Raw genomic sequence first — 21,447 nt, forward strand, 5'->3', positions numbered from 1 at the left:
TTGTTGGTGAACCAAGGCGTTCATGTGCCGAGGTACCACTGTACCATAGAGCCAAATGAACTTTACTACAGAGAAGCCATTCAGGAGTGATCAGTGACAACCACCTGTGAAAAGTCAGTATTAGTCTAAATCTCAACAGGCAGCGATCTGACTTCGGCAAACGGTCAAGGTCCCACACCTTCAGACCACCATCCCACACCCAGTCCCAGGGTCAGCATGGAGTCCATCAAATCTTGATCCACCCCCCGGTAAGCTGCTTTTGGCATGGATGCTAACGTTCTGCAGGACCAATAGAGGCCACTTCTGTCAGACAGGCAGTGTGAGAAGCAGGGTAGTGGTTCACCAACAGAATCCCTAATCTGTCCCATTGCTCTACACCAATTGATGTAGATTTCTCCTGGGACTTGATGCTGTTTAATTTTGTCAAATGACCGCACTCTTCAGCAGAAAAAAAGCTCTCACAATGGCTTTAAAACAAGGTATAGTATCTGACAGTTGGCAGTGCTCTGGAATAAGCAAACACATTGTAAAAAAAATCCTGTGTTACTCAGTAATACTGCAGCAATCTGACTCAGCTAAGTTCAGCCTGCCAGGAACACAACAGACAATAGCAAAAGATGAATGCATGCACAGTATCTATTACACATTTTCTGTCCCATTCTAGTGATGGACAGAAGACTGTAAGGAAAATAAATGCCTGCACAAACAAGGGCTAGATTATATACTGCTTTTAAGTACTTAGAGAAGTGGTTGCCAAGTAATATTTTGCAAGTTACACAGTGCAAGATTAAGTCTAATTTGGTTTTTGTCATGTTACACATGGTGCCTCTAATTCTTATTCATGTCTTACAGCTAAACCCAATTTAACTTCAGTGTAAGGCATGTAGTAAATGCCATCCATTTCAATGGAATGCAAAACACCCTGTCTGCCTGGCCTAGTTTGTCTGAGAGGGATCCAGGAAAGCTTACAAGTAGGGCAAGACAGAAGTCGCTACCACCTGTTAGTTTAGTACTTGATATCTGGTACTTGAATATCACATCATGACAAGGCAAAACTCACTGGAGAAGACAATCATACTATGGAAAGTCAAAGCCAGAAAGGAAGAAAAGACCAAGTAAGGGATGGATTGACTCCATAAAGGAAGCCACAGCCTTGAATTTAGAACAGCTAAGCAGAGATGTCATCAATAGGACATTTTGGAGGGCATTCATTCATAAGTTAGAGACTATTTGATGGTAAATGGCAACAGAACCAGAATACATACATTAAAAATGAATATAAATTTCCTTTTTAGTTAAAGGTCAATCAATGTCTATTCAGCTATCTCTGAATTAATCTATCCTGTTCACGGCAAACTTTGGCAATCAATTCTATAGATTCTGTGTGTGACAAAGTGATTTATTTATTTATGCATGCAATGTAATGTAATAGAAGAGATCCTGTTTTTCTAGAATAAGTTGCATTAGCAACTTTCTGTATCTGTGCATAGGATTTAAAAAATATTTTCCCCTTGAAAACTATATGTAGTTGAAATGATAATGCCACTTTATAGTGACACTGCGACCTGTTTAAAGATAGATTCCCACAGCACTGATATAGTTGTACAATTAGGTCACATTAGCTGGAATGCCTAATTAAGAAAACAGAATAGGGTATTATAAATATGTTCACAGCTGCTTAAACTAAAACCACAATGGCTTTGAAGTTACTGTTAAATGCAGCTTATAATTAATGTGGTTTATAAAGAAAAAACAAATCCTTTGGCAGAATTTAAGATTGTAGTCATTGTATAAATGGACCAAGCTGATATTGAAAAGTGTTGACTTTTTTGTGTAATTTAACTGTTTATGCCTAATGCTACGATATACCTTGAAGTTGCCTTTCTTACCTTTGTCCTGCGTTCACACACAAGTATGCCTCCATCTTCCTACGAAATGGTGGCATGTATACCATCAACCCGCATGGTTAAGAACCAATCCCAGTGCACAGTGCTCCTTCCTGTGCTACCTACCTCTCCCCTGTTGGACTGCACACTCCCCTGGGTGTGTGCTCATTCAGCCATTGCTCTCCGCCCCTGCTCCATAGAGCAACCATCTACTCATTAGGCAGGTGTTGTTTCCTGTCTTCTCTCCCAGCACATGCTCTCCAATGCCTGGCTGGATTTCCCTCCTTGCCAGCTTGCCACTTGGCCATTTGCCTATCTACCCACCTCCTGGTTAAGTCACCCACCTCATGTGCTGCCTGGACAGATTGCTGGGCAGACCCGCCTTTTGCAAGGTTGCACTGTCCCCTCTTGCATGCTGGAGGACAGCATGATCTCATGTAATACAACCTCACAAAAGGCAGGGACATGGCAGAACAGCCAAAGCAGGCAGCTAAGACGGGTATCTCGGTGATCTGGCCAGGTGACATGTGAGGCGGGCAATTCACCCAGGAGGTGAGTAGGTAGGGGATGGAATGGCAGTGAGGTGAGTGATCAGCCAAGGGGATGTGTTGCAGTACACAGCCCCCAACTAGGTAATTCACTGCTACCACCCAGTTGCTTCTCACCCTGCTCTTGCACAAGAGGGGCTTTGCTCAGATGCTCATGGAGGGTACAGCTCCTTTGCAGCACTACCCAGCTGATATCTGTCTTCCTTTTGGCTGAGCTTGGATCAAACAACCACCTCTAGCTCAAATAGCATCATTTGGAGCAGGAGGGAGGAAGCCCGACGATCTCCTTGTCCTGTCTGCCATGCTTTAGGTCAGTGGTCCCCGGCATTTTTGGGCTACCTTCCTTTTTCCTCTTGGGCAACAACCCTAGTGCCCCCATGCCTCTTTCTTTGAATTAGGTCTCTTGCTCTACTGCAAATTTAAAATTTCCAATCACCACCACCACCAAGGGGACAGTACTGTTGACTTCAGAAATCACCACTTTAGGGAATGAGCCCTGTTTGTGCAGCAGACTGCATGATAGTTACAGCAAGCTGAACTTAGCTTGTGAGTGCAACTGCTAGTGAGGAGCCTTACTCCTCCCTGCAGTGCCTCCTGAGATACGGCCTGGAGGACTGAGGAAGAAAATGGCAGGTGAAAGGACAGTTAGCACACGTGTCATTCTTTCAGACATGGTGGAAACTCTGCAGGATTGCTTGTTGTGACATGTGAACATGGCCACTGTATTCCATGGACCTTAATCCTAAATAGATGCAGACAGGATTGGAGCCAGGTAGTTGTTGCATACATGCAGCCGCTCATAATACTACATCCTAAGGATTTGCATGTTATTAATTTGGATATTAAAAGTTCTGCATATCAAGTATTTCTGGATCAGCTTGATAGACCACTTTGGGTTGACATTTGTGTGAGCACACACCCAAAGGGTAAGTACTGTGCTGTGTATTCCAAACCTGTTGTAGTGCTTTTTCCAAAGTCTGGAGACATAATAGTTGATTTTAGAATCCACAGTGAGTTTTTAATGATTAATCCAGGTTCTAGCAAACCCATTTTTGCTAATCTCAAATATTTTGTTCATTTTATGTATTTCAAACTTCCTTTTCTCTAGCTCTTTTTTGCATACTGCCAGCACTCTATAAAAATAATAGCTGAGAAAAGCATGCAAATTGAACCACTGGGCAAGATAAGGTTTAATCTGATTTTGCTTTGAAGAATAGTCTTTGCAGTGAAGTATGGGTAAATTTGCTCCCTTGAGTATAATATATGAGTTCATTACAGATCTAATTTTACCTTAAAGGGAATAAGAATTAAAAGAATACAATGACTTCTACTAAGCAGTATGCTGCAAACTGACGAAAAAGACCAAAATAAAATCATTAGCAGCAGGAGAGGTATCCCAGTTACAATACATAGAAGGACCCTAGAACAGCATTTAGAAAATGTGAGTGTTGCCATACTAGACACATTACTGAAACTTACAGAAGGAAGTGTATATTTAACAATGGTGCTTACTGTCACTCCATTTTGAGGAAAGGGAGTCTTGTTGCCTTACTCCACCATCTTCCATAGCATCCTCTGTGTGGGTCTCCTGCAAATTTAGTTGCTGACATTTTAAAATGTCATTGTAAAACAATATTCCTAGGTGGTACTAAATTGGCTTATGTAAGAGGTAGTGTTTTGCTTTTCCCCAAGAAAATTATAAAATGCCAATTAGCACTTCATTCAGCTTTTATGTGGAAATTACATCACCGGCCAAAGCCTTAAGAAACGTTTACAGATACCTCTCAAACTTTACTTTTTTCATCTGAAAGAAGCATGTTCATTTCTAAGGACAACTTTAATGGCTTGCTTTAAAGGGAAAGCATGACAATGGATAAAGGATTCCTTCACACAATGGGACATATCTAATGCAATCTGCCCACCAATGAAATAGGCAGGCACAAGCAAAAAGGATTCCCCTTTGGCTCCCTTTGTCCGTATTTTTAAAAAAATCTTGTTTCAGGAAAAATGCAGTTCATCTATAAACTTACAGGATAACTTTAAGCAAGCAATTTGTCTCTTCATTTCAGACCTACCTCCAATATGTTATTAGTAATAATAACAATGCATTAATGTATAGTGGCTATTGGCAAGATTACTCGGCCATGATGTATGAACTTCTTCAAGCCCTTTGGGAAAAGCACTGTATAAAAAACTAAATATTAAGCTACCTTTCTGATGTATATATTTGGGGGCTTATTCCAATGTCCAAACCAGCAAGCCCACATTCTCCCAACTTAAAAGAGTTATTTCTTTAAAATTGGCACCCCTACTTTGCAAAGTGAAGCTTTAAGGGTCACATTATCCTGAGATGGGTCCATCAGGGATGCCATACTACATAATGCTTGAGACCTGTACTGTATTTACATGTGCAATAATATTTATAGCCATTATGTATAGTCATTTCATGTATATCTCACATGTAGAACTTACTAGTATGACAGATATGCGTGGACTCAATTTTGAACTTAACTAATTATATGTAGCAGAGTAATTGTAATTTTTAGATGTGCACAGTTAGCTCAGCTCCTAAAAGGATGAGTTAACAGAAATGGCACATGGAAGGTCAGTGTAATCTTCACAAGGCGGAAAGCTGTGTTACTGAGTACATACAATGCACACTTAAAATACCAGGGTTACACAGACACAAGTACTGCCCATGCTAAATGAAGATGCAATATCCAAAACCAGCTTCCCCCATCCATGTGTCCCCCAGATCTGATGGCCAACAATTCCCAGCAGAGGTTAGCTGGTAGATGCTGAGTAATACTGAACACATCTGGAAGGCACCAGGGTGGGGAAGGCTATTCTAAATCTTATTAGTGTGAGGAATTTATCCTGCTGGACTGACTACTTCTACCCTAGAACATCCAGTCACTATCTTTTATGCGCTAAGACATAATGAACTGTTTAATGACCCTCTGCTCAGACAACTGTTGGATTAAAATTATACTAACTGAAGCCAATCATATTAGCGTAGGCAGCCATGATGTGCTGTTGTACTTACCAGGTGGAGGTAAATTTGAAATAATAAGGTAAAAGTTCTACTACTACTACTACTACAGTACATTTCTAATCCACCAGTTGCTGAAGCCCTCTGGGCAGTTCATGACATTAGTCACCCATCCAGATTTCAACCAGGCCCAGCCCTGCTTACCTTCCAAGATTTGCCAGGCACTTCAGGCTATACACAAAGAGTTATTTTCATAATGTATTTTGTATTTTATTTGATGTTGTAAGCCTCGGCAAGGGGCGGCATAGAAATGTTTTAATAAATAAAATAAAATAAAATAAAATAAAATAAAATAAAATAATAGCAGTTTTACTAATAAGGTTGCCCCATCTCACAACCTCAATGTATGTATGTTGGGGCCAGCTCTACCATTAGGCAGAGTGAGGTGGCTGCCTAGAGTGGTGGATGCTGAGGAAGAGGGACCATCAGAGATGTTGAAAAATAGAGCAATGCATGCCATATGGCCTTCCCTGCACTCTCTAGGCTAACCTGCTGCCTTTGCATGCGACGGAAGATGCTGTCTCATCAGCAGTGTTGAAATAAGATTCAACTGCCAGTCTGGTGTCTTACATGAGCAAGAGGGTGTCATCTTGTCCTTCACAGGCAGCAAAATATCTTGGTGCACATGGAGTTTTGATGCAAATAGGCATTCTTATTCACTGTGGTGGACAGTGTAGAATTCTCTGCAACTGAAATGTGGCCTTCTTTCCTGAGAAGAATGGACAGAAGTCTTTGTGGGGAGAATTCCACAGAATAGAGCCCAGAAGCTCCAATGGCACGCTTAAATGGCAAAAAGCTACAATTCATGCTGGTAGTTGGCTTTATTTAAGTAGACCAGAGCAATTCCTTATTCTGAATTGCACAGACTGATAGGCGCTTGATTTATAAGAACAGTGCTGTTAAAAGAACATACATGTCTGGGTTTTATTAGGACTTTCATTCTAGAAATGTATGGGCAGACAGATTAAAAGGAAAGCCAAAATGGAATAGACTTCTTAATTCTTGAGCCAAATACAATTAATTCTAATACAACTGCTTAGAACATTACGCCAGGGAACTATAATGTGATACATACAATAAAAATGCTAAGTAGTTTCTTCTGTTGCAGGTGATAGAATAGATGCACAAAATTGGTTAAAACCTCCCATGCTATCAGGTCCCGCACTGCAGCCTAAATGATATATTTTGTATTCTTGCATGTCAATTCAACAGGAACAGCAACGTAGCTAGATTTATCTTAGCGACCAAACGAAATGCCTGAAATAGAATCATCAGAAGACAATATTCCTTGTAGAGCCAGAGAATCAAAACAATAATTTCACTTGCACCCCTGCTTCTAGTCCTTACATTTTCCTAAGTACCCAAAAATGCTGTTTTGGGGCTGAAACTATTTCATACCCCAAGCAATCTTGGTGTACTTTTAATGATAACAGTCCAGTATCTGTCAAAGGACACTGGATACTGCCATTGGCTCCACTGTTTATTTTGAACTGAACAAGACCAATTTCTCTTACCTGTTATAATTTCATAATCATAATTTCAAATTACTGGGTAAGAAATAAAAGTGAACAATCAGATGCAGGATTTTCATTACTGTGCCTGGAGCATGCCGAATTATATGCTAAAGCTCTGGAAATCAGAGTTTGTCACTAAAACACAGTGTGTATTTGTCTCGCAAGTATTCTGCCTAATGCTCTGGCTGATCAGTCTAATTTTTATAATGTGCAAAAACGCAATATAAAACCTAAAGGCCTCTCAGGTAGAGGGTGTGCATTTCTGAAATGAGTATATTCATCAACCTACTCTACCAATGTAAATAATAATTTGAGTGGCCATTGCCATTACATGTCTGATCAGGCCCAAATCTCCATATCAGCGCCATTCTTAGAATGTAACTGTGACATGTACATGCTTTGCCTTCACTTCTTTGGGCTTACTTGTAACCCTACAGATCCTTGATTAAAGCTGAATTTCCTTAAGCCTCCAGAACTATAATCATTTTTAGAACTATTTCTAGCATGGATGTGGGAGACACAAGAAAGGGATTCCCTAGCTACAGCAGTAACAGTACTAGATGTTCCAACACAATCTTTTGTTCTTCTGTGAGAACACTTGAGACAGTGGAAAAAACCTATGAAAAACTGACAAAACATCATATGGGAGGAACAGACAGGACAATTCTCTAATTTGGCAGCTGCGCCTCTATAGTAAATTAGGCTTTAATATTCTGTAGTGCAGGACTGCAGAACCTTGCAAGGGCTGAATTCAGTTTCAGAGAAATTCTTGGGAGCCACATTCCAGGGGTGGGCAAAAGGAATTAGGTGAAAATACTACTATGTTTAGATTAAAACATTTACTGCCAGTAACTAAGCTTTTAAATAAGGGGAAATGTACAAAAGCAACAAAGCCACCTAAAATAATTTGGGGGAACTTTCAAGGGCCAGACTGGAACCCCAAGTGGGCAAGATTTGGTGCCTAGGCCTGAGATTCTGCATCCCAATAATAGCAGATGTAACTAGATATTGTGCAAGGCCAACTTGTGTTTAAAAATACTTAAGGAGCTTGCTTTGTATGCATGACCTAGCTAATATGACAAAAAGTGTGCTACAGTGACAAAAATATTGTAGCATATCAAGTACAAAATTTAAAAGCCTTAAGCACACATACTCTTGGAATTCCACATGTGCCATGTTTACAAGGATAGTAATTACCCTGTCATTAGCATAGTCATTATGTGACTCAAACAGCCTTTACTTGTATGAGAAATAATCATGTAATTTCCCTCTCTCTATCCACTTTATTTAAACTACTTCTATACTGCCTCAAATCCTAATGTCTTTAAATAGTTTACATCAAAAAGTATAACAGAATATAAAAATAATGTAAAAGCAAATATAAAATACTTTCAGACTGCTGCACAAACAGTAGAACACAACAGTGCAGTTTTGGGCAGGGAAAACTGGAGAGAACAGATATGATTTCAGGAGGCATTTAAAGCTGACCAGTTTCTGTCTCTTGAACCACAAGTCAAATGGGGTGCTGTCATTGCTGAGAAGGCTTGTATGTGCCATTGCCAGGCAACAAACTGTAAAGTGTGGGACAACCATTAAGACCTTCTTGGAAGATCTCAGGAATCAATTTGAAGTATAGAGGGGAAGACAGTTGGCTAGGGTGAGAGCTGGCAGAGTGTCAATCAGGATCTATTTCCTAAGGCCTTTTCCAGTCAGTCCTCACATAGGTAATCACTAATCTCCAAAAAGCACCCCATCTCACCACCAGAGCCTATGCAAGACAGAGAGATTGCAAAGGGAAGACAGGTAAAAGCTAATGACTGGATTTGCATGACATGATAAGCCATCAGGGGTTGCTACTCACAGTAGGTTCTCCTATTATGAGAACCCAGACTGATTTCCTCAGGGTGGCTCGTGCATGGTGACAAACCACACCAACAACTCATGGGTTGTTGTAGGGGTGGTTCTATCCAGCAAGAGTTGGCTTGACAGCTGATTTTCATAATCTCCAGAAAAATAAAAAGGGCTGGAGTGGTGGGAAAGCCACATCTAGCCCGAAACAGTTTGCACCAACAGCAAAGAGAGGAGGAATGACTTGTTTCTCCTGATGTGCAAATCAACATAGAAACATAGCAAATTAGAAGGTGCCTCTTGAGCCATCTAGTTTGACCCCCAACTCTATCCAGCTCCACTCACGACCCGCCTACCATGTGCAATCATTGACACATAACCAGGCCTGAGAAAAACCCTCTTTTCTAGAAATCAGCAAGAGTGTATCCTTGAAATATAGCTGATACTAACCAGGCAGCAGTCCAAAAAAAGCTAGTTGGCACTTGACAGATAACAGCAGCTCAAACAAAGGGCAATTCACCCCACCCCACCCTCCTCCTCCATGTAACAGCACCTCATCCTCCCCTTCCTTTGGAGCATCTTCTTTGGCATGCAAGTGTGAAAGGTCATGCCATTGTAACTTTTTACTTCTGTAACATATTTGAAAGTATTGACTGTGAAACATGTAACTTTTTAATGATCAATATATAAAAGATGCACTCAAGCAGTCCTCAGTTGGCCCACCTGGAACAATTCCTTGGCAGTCAGATATTCTCAAGAATAAATTCTTCAAAAGAAAACCTTCCCCCGTTGTGTATTTTGGCCATGTACACACCAGAACATCGACCATTTGGTCAACACTCATATGAAATTTCTGGGGCTACTTAGGAGGAAAACCAAGGTTGAAGAGGGAGCTTACAACTTATGAGGCTGTCAGGGGCTCACCACAGGCTGTTTATATGACAAGCAACCAACAGCAGAAAGGACTGCTGTTTCATGTGAATGCACTCAATGTAATTGGAGAGAAGCAGCTCCATCTGTTTCTCTCAAGAACAATTTTTTTTTAAAGAACCTCCCCAAATAAACAATGAATGAGAGATAGAGTAAAAGGAAAAAGAACAAAGCAAGTGTATAGATGTTTGCACAAAAATCTAACTATTGTTTTTATCAGCAATCTAATTGCTGGTTTAACCTGCACTGGAAATGCAGGATATTCTTCAACTTATTAAAGTCCTTATATTAATAAATGCTTTTTAGATCTCTGCATCATGTTGACCTCTGCCATTTGTTTTGCTTTGCTTTATTACATATTTTTTTAAAGAAACCTTAAAATTATTGAACAATATTGTGTTTTTGTATTTTATGGTTTTTCCCTATGTTTTATGCACCTCTTAGAAAGTTTCAGCTATTGAGAAAAAATAGAGCTAAGTAACAAACATTGAAAGGATACAGTTAGGCTTGGAAGCTAATAATCAAATTAGTTCAGCAGCTGTAGTAACTTGGCTGTAATGGACACATAGGTCCACATTTTTCCAATTAAAACATCTCCAATATAAAACAACTCGGGGTTGCAGGAAAGGTGAATCTAATACCATTACACCATCAAGATGAATCTAATACCACTGTACTATTACGCACTGCAAGAACCTACCACATTCAAAACACTCGTGCTTTACAGGTAGCTCAAAACCCTGAAATACTTATTTTTCATGCTACCTTTGTTTTGTCTTGTTTTGTTTTTGAAGGTTGGCCACACAGCTTTCCTAAAATCCCAACTGCTTTCTCCAAACACTTCCTCTGAACGAAATATTTTAAAAATGGCGGTTACAAGAAACCGGAAGTTGGGGTCCAGAGAATGAACGCAAAATCAGAAACGTTCTCCTCTTTGTTTATCACGTGATCGCAGGCGCAGCCGGAGTGTCGCGGTGAGCGTCTTGTTCCTTGGCGCATGCGCAACTGGATACGAGCGGCTCTTTTCGTCTTCTGCTGCTTGTTTCCCCACAGCTGTTTCCCGGTGCCTCGCTGCTGCAGTAATGGCGGCCTGGCCCGGCGGCCTCTCCGGGGCGATACTTCTGTTGCTGGCATCCTCCGCCAGCTCGTTGGCTTCGGAGGTGACCAGCGGCGGCACAGAAACCCTCGGCAGTGGCGAACGGTTCAAGATCGAGGGTCGCGCGGTGGTGCCGGGAGTGAAGCCTCAAGACTGGATTGCGGGGGCCCGAGTACTTGTGGACGGAGAGGAGCATGTCGGATTCCTCAAGTGAGTACCAGTTGCGAAGCCCCGTCACCTTCCTTCTTGCGCCGCTCTCTGAACCCCGAGTCCAGGAGAGCGTGTGGTATCGGTCGGTGGGTGCCTGGTGTTCCCGGTTTTCCTTGACGTCGGGGGAGTCGTAAGTCAGCAGCAGGACTCCCAACCACGTCTCAGTGAGGGGAGGATCTCATACTTAGCTTTGTTACTTTTTTAAGGAGTTTTTTTCTTTTTTTGCCCCCTCGCTCAGAGAGGTCAAGGTGCTGGTAATCAATGCACCACAGTGGCTTTTGCACAGTGAATAGCATTTAACATTTTTTCGGGACAAATTAGAGAGACTCAGAACTAAAGGATAACTGCTTTAAAATCTACATCCAGAGTTGCTTTTTTGACTTGAGAAAAACCAAGTGAGACTGTGCACGACAGCTTTCCACAAGCTGTTGTCCTCCAGTTGTGTTGGGCTACACGCGCTGGTGACTTCCCGCCTAGACTTCTGTAACGCGCTTTACGTGGGGCTTCCCCTGAAGACAGTCCGAACACTTCAATTGGTGCAAAATAAAGCTGCCAGGTTGCTGACGGGGACTGGGCGTTATGCTCACATGACTCCAGTCCTCCGTCAGCTTCACTGGCTGCCCATTGAAGCCCGGGCCCAATTCAAGGTGTTGATTATGACCTATAAAGCCCTAAACGGCTTGGGTCCTGGCTACCTGAACGAGCGCTTACGTCCGTATATGCCCGACCGCCCCTTGAGATCTGCGGGAGAGTTCCTTCTCCAGGAACCCTCCATGAAAGAAATTAGGAGAGTAAGTACCCGGAGGAGGGCTTTCTCTGCGGTGGCGCCCAACCTATGGAATTCACTCCCCAAAGAGGTCCGCCTGGCACCGTCGTTACTGGTTTTTCGGCGCCAGGTAAAGACCTTTTTATTTAAACATCATTTTAATTGTTAAAACATATGATCTGGCCAGGGCAACTTCTTCTTCCTTCTCTTTCTCCTATATTTTTATTTACTTAATTTATACTGATAATTTTAATCTTATATTTGTAAATCAATGTATTTTTTTGTATTTTTGTATTAATGGTAATTTATTATGTACTATTGTATTTCAATGTATTTTATCATGTTGTAAGCCGCCCCGAGGTTTCGGCAAGGGGCGGCATAGAAATGTTATAATAATAATAATAATAATACCATCTCTAGCCAGCACAACCAATCCATATTAGCTGGGCATTACAGAAGTTGTGGTTCATTATAACTGGAGAGTTTGAGGCTGGGGAGGGTTAACCTGAATATATCTTAGAGTATGTTTCTTAGTACAGTTAAAGCATTTATTTCAGCAAACATTGCCCATTGTGTCTGTGAGAGAGAATCCAAACACCTTTTCTTAGAGAGTTTCTCTTTAATGATATTGCTCCCACCAATCAGCAGTATTGAAGATCCACAGAATATAGCTGTTTCTGTAGTTCTTGTTTTTCTCCAAGGTTTCTATAGATACTCCATAGAGTGGCTCAGCTATCCTTGCTTTTAGAAACTGCAGGTGTAAATTTTGTACATATTGCTCTGTGTAACCAAATGTGGATTCTGTTAAGAGCTTTCCATAGGGTATGTGTTTTGATGTGCATTCCCATTATCTTTGGCATTAGTGTGCTCAACTGATATTTTTCCTTGCTGGCAAATTCAGAAGATGCTTGAGTGTAATTATGTGCATAAGTATGTTGTGATAGAACATGTTGGTTTAAGTCCATCATGATAAAGGGTGATTGTTAAGAACATAAAAACCCTAACTTCTAATGTTGCCCTTAAAGAAACAGAGTGAGTCAGAAGGGACCTCCTGGTTGATATAGTCTGACCCCCAGCTTCAGCCAGCTCCACTCATGACATGCCTACCATGTGCATGTCTAGCCTATCCTTAAACACCCTCACCATTTGGGGCTTTAGCCACCACTGGTGGAAACCCATTCCATATCCTAGGGGTCCCAACCACCAGGAGGTACTTCCTGGCATCCAGCCTAAATCTTGGTTTGATCAGCTTTGCTCATGAATGCATCCTGCCCTCCACTGCAGGGGAAAAAAGGTCATGACCTACCTCTGCATGGTACCCCCTCAGGTATCTGTATGTCACTAGCTGGTTCCCTCTGAGTCCCCTCCTCTCAAGGCTGAAAAGATCCAGCTCCCTCAGTCTTTCTGTATATGGCTGACCCTGCAAGCCATTTGTGCAGCTTCCTTTTAAAGTCACCAAATTAGTGACCAACAGTACATCTTTTGGCAGCATATGTTCTTTTTTTTTTTTTTTTTTTTTGTTCTGCATCTCTCACTATGAAGTTTCATTAAACAACTCCATGGTTTATGAGAGGGTTTTCTTCCTCTTATAAACCACACCACCCATAATTTTATATATCTCAGTCACATTCCCCTTTGCTTACCTTTTCTAAGCTAAAAAGCCCCAAGCATTGTAATCTTTTTCTCAGGAAAGTTTGATCCCTTGATTATTTTCGGTTGCTTTTTTGTGTACCTTTCTCAGCTCCAACATATTCTTTTGAGGTACAGTTACCTAACCATACACAGTATTCAAGTCAGGGTGTACCATATATAAATGCAAGTATGGAAAACAGAATTGGGCCTAGGGTCCATTGGCTGAATTGCATACTGGCTTCACCTGTCAGTCATTGTCTCATTCAGGGTGGCGAATGGAAAGTAAAGGGCAATTCCTTCAGGTGCCTTTTTCTGTGCAGCTATGTTTGGGCATTTGGTGTGGATGCTCAAGGATGACTATCCCCAGCCCTGATATAACCAGGTTACAATATTACCTTAATAGGCATTGTAATTCTGTTCTTTGGCATGACAGATACTAATTATTATAAGGTACTGAACTAGTTTACCCTTTGTTCTGATCCAGCAAGTTTTTTCCCTGTGTTATGATATTAAAACTTCCATGGTATATTTGTATCTTATCTGTGGTAGAGTTAATCTATGGTAGTTTTTATTCTATCAGGACAGATGGAAGCTTTGTTGTTCATGATATTCCTTCTGGGTCATATGTAGTTGAAGTTATATCTCCAGCTTATAAATTTGAACCAGTGCGAGTGGACATCACTTCAAAAGGGAAAATGAGGTGAGCTTCTTAAATCATGTATTGAACCAAATGAATATACTATATAAGATAACGGTGGCAAGAGGACAGGGCTGGTTTTTCAGCAACTCTTTTATTGTTAGTTTTTCACTAGAAGAAATCTTTCTAACTGCTACATGTCCCTTACAATTGCTTTTTCAATATATAAATATGCATGAAAGTTCTATGCACAGCCTGACATAATCAACTCATTTTGAGGTAAGGAATAGCTGTTAAATGAACACTTCATGGTTTCTATAGCCTCATGGGGAGGGGCTATAGACTCCTGTGGTGCCTGGGCCCCACTTCCTAGGACCATAGGATTGTTCTCTCTTGACCATTCACACAGTTTCAATTTAAAAATACATGTGCCAATAGAGAAAATATAAAGGAGGGGTTTAATGGAGAAATGATATAGAAAATGCTTTTAAATTCCTTTCCTCAGAGCCAGATTTGTGAATTACATTAAAACATCAGAAGTAGTCCGATTGCCATACCCTCTTCAGATGAAATCTTCAGGACCTCCTTCTTACTTCATAAAGAGAGAATCTTGGGGATGGACAGACTTCTTAATGAATCCCATGGTATGTCTAGAAGATACACAGATCAACTAGTTTGCTGCAAATTACCTATTTAATTTTAATTTTGAAGGTCCTGCTTATGTGAGTTAAAAGTAAACATTAAATGATGTGTGTCTCAATTATATCATTTCTAGAGGGAGACAATTTATGAAGTAGACATGATTAAGCAAGGTTTGTATCTATGAATGTTATAAGATGCATCTCTGGAGAAGTGTATGGTTACATCATACAGAGATTTGTTACAGTACAGTCAACTGGGAAAAGCCAGGATATTTCTGAGGAAATGTAAACTAGGCTTTAAGTACAGTCTTACCCAGAAGTAAGTCTCACTGAGTTCAATGGGAACTGTTGCCAAGTATGTTAAGTTTGTTTGCAAAATTATGAGATATTGCAGTTTTGATATATACAGTGTAATGTAGTGGCTAGAATGTTGTACTGGGCATCTGGGTGCTAGTCCTCACTCAGCCATGGTATTCAGTTCATGACTTTGGGCCAGGCACAGACTCTCAGCCTAACTTATCTCACAGAGAAGGTGAGAACTTTGGAAGCAACTTTGAGTTTCTTGCAAGAGGAAGACAAGGGGTATAAATATAGTGCAAAAACAGTAATAATAAAATGACTATGAAATGGAGATGCATAAACCACATGGATTTCCTCACAGAAGAAAAAAGAAACAGTATAATATAAATGCAATGTAACAGTAATATAATGGCTTCCTAGTAAAATTACAAATATGTAAATATCTATTGTAATAGGTATCCTGCCTCAACTATGTGCATTGGGAGAGAAAACAGAGTTGTCTTACCATGCTTTCCAGCCTTGATGAGATTTTTGAGTATTGGGGCTGCTGTGCTACGTCAGGCACACATAGCAGCCACCATCTTTACTGGCTCTTGCCCTGCTTTTATCCCAGATGTGCCACTGAGATTGAGTTTGTGGCCTACAGTGTGTGTACCCTGTTGATTCTAAGAGGTGTTTGGGAGACCTTTGACATTGATGCTAATTAGAGTTATAGAACCTAGTAGACATTAGGAGTATAGGAGCTGCACTATGCAAAGTCATACTATTGTTCCATTGAAGCGAGAGTTGTCAACACATTCCAGTAGCAGTTTTCCAGCCCTGCTTGGAGATTGCATGTAGAAGGTCTGAAATTCAAATGCATTCACAAGACAGATTCTGAGTAGTGTTATGTTATCTATGATAATAGTAGAATAATTACAGAACACTGCAGGGAAGGAGGTGAGTCCCATTCTTGATCTATTTCTGTGCAGCTTGAGGATGGGTCACTGGGTGAAATCATGATGTCGCACATAGAATTGTAGAGTTGGAAAGAAGTTTGGGAGTCTAGGCTTAAATTCCTATTGAAAAGGAGAGACCACCATCTCCTGAACCAGTCAATTCACTGTCAGCTGATTATTACCGTTAAAAAGTTTCCCTTCATGATATCCAATGTCTGCTTCCATGCACTTTCTTGCTACTAGTTCTGTTCATACCCTATGGAGCAGTGTGACAGCCCTTCACATATTTATCTCCCCTTAATCTTTAGGTAGGCTATTCAACTTTTGCAGTCATTCCCCTTAGGTCTTGCCATGCTGGTTGCAGACCTTTGGACATGCTTCTGTTTATCAATGTCCTCCTTAAAATTTGGTACCCAGAACAGAATGGGATTGGCCTATTTCACTTTCATATGACCCATAATTTCAGTGGATACATAGGAGATACATTGACTAGTTGAAAGCTATGCTTGCAACCTAGATTGTTTGCCTTTCCCTCATTGTCATAGTTCATAACACCAGGATGCTTCCAGATCTATAGCTGTACCTTGAGCTCTCCTAGTTACCATTAGTTGTTACAGAAGGGTATATGGCTCTAGTTGTTATCAGATAATGTGCTAATCACTGGGGTTTCATGTATATGCAAATTATTTATAATATGTGGATTTATTGCCAGGGACTTCATTTTTGGCTGTTCATAGAACTAGTAATATTGAAGCATTGTGAAACGAACTTTCACATTAGGTTTTTTGTTTGACACTTCCAATGAAAATCAGAAAAATACATTAACACCATCTTTTGAATTTTTGCTGTTTAAGGTTATGATGATGATCCTTCCATTGCTGATATTTGTACTGTTGCCTAAGGTGGTCAATACCAGTGATCCTGACATGAGGCGGGTGAGTAAGCTTTGCAAGAGTTAATAGTGCAAATAACTGTATTTGAATTGATCAAAGGAAATACAACATGCACACAGAGAGCCCAGAAATTGCCTGGGAAATAGATTTTGTTTCACTTGCTGTTAAGGTAGAAATGCAACATGATTCAGAAAGTGAGCCTTCAGTAATGCCTTATAGTCGAAAACTTACTGGAGGAAATTCATACTCTAAGAAATGTTAAACAGAATAAATTATGTGTGCAGTATATTTTGTTCATTTATTTAGTACTATAGATCCCATCAGTGATAATGTGGAAGATGCTCTGGTGAAAGAACAGAAATGTGAAGGCTATGGAGAGAGTAGTATGGTGAGATCAGGAAGGTGCAGATTAAGTGGGATAGGACTGAAAACTTTGCTTGAGAGCTTATATGTGTTGGATGATCTCTTTCATTTCAACAAGTCATTCAACAACCTCCTGATTCAAGAGATACTATAATCTGCTGTGAACCTTACAGGCCCATTGAGAGAGCAGCTGTGTGGGAGAATTCTCAGGTGTGCCCTCATGCCATGACTGAGAAGTGACAGAGGACTATGCTTGGAAGGCAGATCACTTTTCCAGTGGGTATTAGGAGAAACAGAAATTACTATACCGTGGGTATCAGCTGACAGCATCCAGTCTGTTCCTGTTTGCAAAAGTAGCAACTGCTTAAAGATTCCTTGCTGATGATGCTTGAAATTAATGTTGTCTCTGTTGGGCATGAGAACTTTGCTGAGGAATGGTAGCAGAGCCACTGAGGAGGAATATTTAGTTTGCCATTGTGTTGAATGATCACCATATGCCCTTCTCTGACATCATTTGCTTTCTTGGCCTGCTCTGATCCTAGGACATGCAGTTGATCATGGTGGCAGTATATGTGTGACTCACTTGTTTGCCCTGAAAACACTGTAACTCTCCTGGGTTATTAAAAAAAGCAGGTTGCCAGTATCTTCCTCTGTTTGTAAATGTCTTCCCAAACTTTCTGCCAGTTTATATTGTCCTCTCCTTCTCTTCCCTACTCTGATTAAAACAAGAATTCACATTCTAGTCTCATTCTGTTGTAACACATTCATGGTAACAAAGTTTAAACTATGATACTTATTAAATTATCCTAATTTATTGTCCTTTCACCATGCGTTATGCCGAATAGCGGAAGTCTAGAGCAAAATGGAGATTCAAGGTGTTTACTAAATCTTCTCTGCTTAGCAGTGTTTACTGTCTGTCTTTGGCTGCTGCTATTGTGGGTTCTTTTGGTATTGATTTCCCTTTCTTTCCATTAACCACTGTCTTCAGTAGTGCTTTACAGGCTTTAAGCTTATTTTCAAGTTACACTTTTTATATGAGTCTGTACCCCGAAATAGTTGATGCTTTGGTTTATACTTCTCTATACACTTACCAGGGAAAAGTCCCTATTGTAAGAATTCTGAGTAAGCTTTCATAAAATTGCACTATAAATATTCAACAGAAACCAAAAAGAGGAAACCTAAGGTATACTGCATGGGGCTGCATCCACTTGTTCCTGTTATCTAATGTATGGATAGGCAATGTATGTACTCTTTTGGACTGTGATCACATTTGATAGTTTGAGAAACCATCCCTGGCACCAATACAAAACAGCTGCCATAGAAGGCATGGCAAAGGACAAGCAACCTACCCCAAAGACTGAGTCTTAACACATTAAACATGCATGTCTATCCCCTGTTCAGGAGAAATCCCAGTTGCCAGTAAGAATGTGATAACATTTTTTTCTTGATGTGGTGGGGTAGGGCACCTTGAAGGGTGCTAAGAAATGTATCCAGGAGTGCATTGGTGTCCACAGACTCCACAGGGCCTATCTCTGGTGGGAAACTGTCTTAGTGAACATCCTTTGTGGGCAGTATTGGATAGGTTGACATGGAAGTAACATTTTCTATTCAGTCTTGAAACCCTAGAAAATAAATTCTAAGAATCTACCAATTTGTGGCATATCCAGTCAGGTAAGCTTTCCTGTATTAAAAAAAATACCAGACTCTTTATGGCATTTGCCAGATACTATTTAAATAAGAGGCCATTGTTAGAAGCAAGTGATTTTGCAAGAAAAAATTACTCTTGGGAAACATACATTAGCATGTGAATTCATTGTACTCCAAATGAGTTTTAAGAATGGCTTTTGAAATGTTTTACTGGAATGGGCTTTTAGCATTGAAACTAGAATTGTTAACACTAAATGAGCGTTTCAATTTCTAGATGGTAAACCTTTGCCCTGTAAGGCTACTTTAGACATGGTTATTCATGCTGTTTGCTTTTTTTTTTTTTTTTAATTTTTTTTTTTTTTTTTTTTTTTTTTTTAGAACTTTCTTTTTATATTTCTCTATAATGTAACAATTTTGTTTTTAAGCTGTAGTCTAAGCTGTGGAGTCTGTAGTGAGGGTGTAGAAAGCAGCTGCAATTTAACTTCTGAGAGAACAGTGAAGCTACTAGATTTACCTTTATTTTTGATTTGGAAATTGAGATCTTTACACATTCTTCTTGTTTGTATATGTTTAGGAAATGGAGCAATCCATGAATATGTTGAATTCTAACCATGAACTACCTGATGTGTCTGAGTTCATGACAAGACTCTTCTCTTCAAAATCTTCTAGCAAGTCCAGTGGTGGTAGCAGTAAAACAGGGAAAAGTGGTGCAGGAAAAAGGAGGTAGTTATATCTTCCCCTGGAACCACAAATTGCACAGTTCTGTAGTATGGTATAATTTGTATGTTCTGTAGAAGAACAAAAAAAATGCTACTGTAATCTTAATCCAATGTAAAATTGGAGATGATATGTGTATTGCGTATGATGTAACTTTTTAATCCATTTAAATACCTTGTACCTTAAACACATGGGTATATTTCCGTTCCATCTATGTAAAGGCAGTACTGATGATGAGTTAATTCCTTTGTAGATAATGCTATTAAAGAATTTAAATTATGTGAAATATGTTGATGATTCTTTAATATCACTGTAAAGTATTTCATTTCAAGAAAGAATGCGGTCTTTAACAATAACACATTGGCTCAGTTTGCATGGTTGCACAAATAACCATGATTATTTGTGTCTGTAAGCAAGCATACTGGTTCACATCCACTTCCCTGTTTCTGTATTCTTGTCTTGATGTGTGATCCTGCTACAACAGGGAATTTGAACCCATGGCTTGTCATTGGGTTAAATTCTGGGCTGTTTAACTCAAAGTAATCTGGAATGCTGCATTTGTACATCACAGCAGTATCATAAGAATAGAGCATTCCGGAGTTTTTCAGGAAGTGAATATAAAGCAACAAGCTTGTGAGAGATGATTCCTTCACTCTGGCCCAGCCACAATTATGAATTGTTTTATTTCATAATTGGTTATTACATGTGAACTAGGTGAATGTCCTTTACTACACTATAAATACATAATGTTTTTCTTAATAAACATAATGGAGAATTACTGACAGGAGAGTTGTCTGCATGTTCTTTGAATTTATTGAGTGGCAGACCTTAGGCTTCAGCATAATTTTAGGCTGTTAGCCAGTTTGTACCAATTCCAAAATATACTCCAAATATTTTTTGTGAAACACTTGGATTTTTCTTTCTTACTGTTGGACTTTTTCTAAAGAAAATCCTATGACAGTGATGCAGTACTGTCAGATTCTTATATTGATTTCTGGCTTCTTAAAAAGGCCACAAGTTCTCTTGTCTATCCTCTGCCACCAGACTATCTTAGCAAATGTTTTGTTAATAATTTTTTACTATTATAGCTTAAAATAAAAGGATTAATAGCGAGTCCTGTGGTTGAGACATACTAGAGTAAGAATAATAGCAAGAGACTAGTTAGCAACTTTTGTGTTTTCAGTTGGAAAAAATATTCTAATAACATTATCAGAGGAATAAACAGAATATTCAGCCATCAGAACCTGAACCCTATACCAATTAATAGCAATATTACTGATACAGAACTCATTTAATGCAATTCATAAATATTTTAAAAAATAAAAGTTCTAACCACTACTGTCAGCAGTCTTAAAGGATTTATCCATTTTGTCTTCTCCACACAGTAGCCAAGACAGTTGGCAGGTAAAGGCAAGCTCTACCATGTTTTTATATTCTAGACTAGAGATTAAGAAGGAAACATGAAGGTCAAGAATGCCAGCTTTCATTGGAAGAGAGATAATCCATTCTACTCTGCTATAGTCTATAATGTCAGTGCAACTTTTATCAATAGGCATGGCTATTCACATTCTATGTTTGCAAAAATCTATGGGCACACAGGTAAGGAACCACAGTCACTGTAAGCCTAAGGTAAATATATACATGTTCTGCCTGACACAAATGCTGGTGTCCTCAAACTTCACTTGTTCAACCACAATTGATGACTATTCCATACTTAATTTTAAAAGCAAATAGATGAAGGGAGGTTTTGCTGCCTGGCCCTCATTAGGCAAACCAAGGAGAAATAATAAGGTTGAATATTTTTAGATAGTAAACTGTTATACTTTGCC

At 39.8% G+C, this 21,447-nt stretch overlaps 1 protein-coding gene across 1 annotated transcript; it reads left to right on the forward strand.

Moving 5' to 3' along the window:
• The first annotated feature begins 10,764 nt into the window (after window positions 1-10,764).
• EMC7 (ER membrane protein complex subunit 7) lies at window positions 10,765-19,904 on the forward strand. The gene is made up of 5 exons (XM_044436631.1): window positions 10,765-11,084; window positions 14,063-14,182; window positions 14,625-14,763; window positions 16,853-16,933; window positions 19,476-19,904. The coding sequence occupies exons 1-5, from the start codon at window positions 10,861-10,863 to the stop codon at window positions 19,626-19,628; spliced, it is 717 nt and encodes a 238-aa protein (XP_044292566.1). The 5' UTR covers window positions 10,765-10,860; the 3' UTR covers window positions 19,629-19,904.
• Window positions 19,905-21,447: the final 1,543 nt, after the last annotated feature.

This window comes from Varanus komodoensis, unplaced genomic scaffold (genome assembly GCF_004798865.1).
Source record: "Varanus komodoensis strain SLA01 unplaced genomic scaffold, ASM479886v1 scaffold3, whole genome shotgun sequence".
In the NCBI taxonomy this organism is placed as follows: domain Eukaryota; kingdom Metazoa; phylum Chordata; class Lepidosauria; order Squamata; family Varanidae; genus Varanus; species Varanus komodoensis.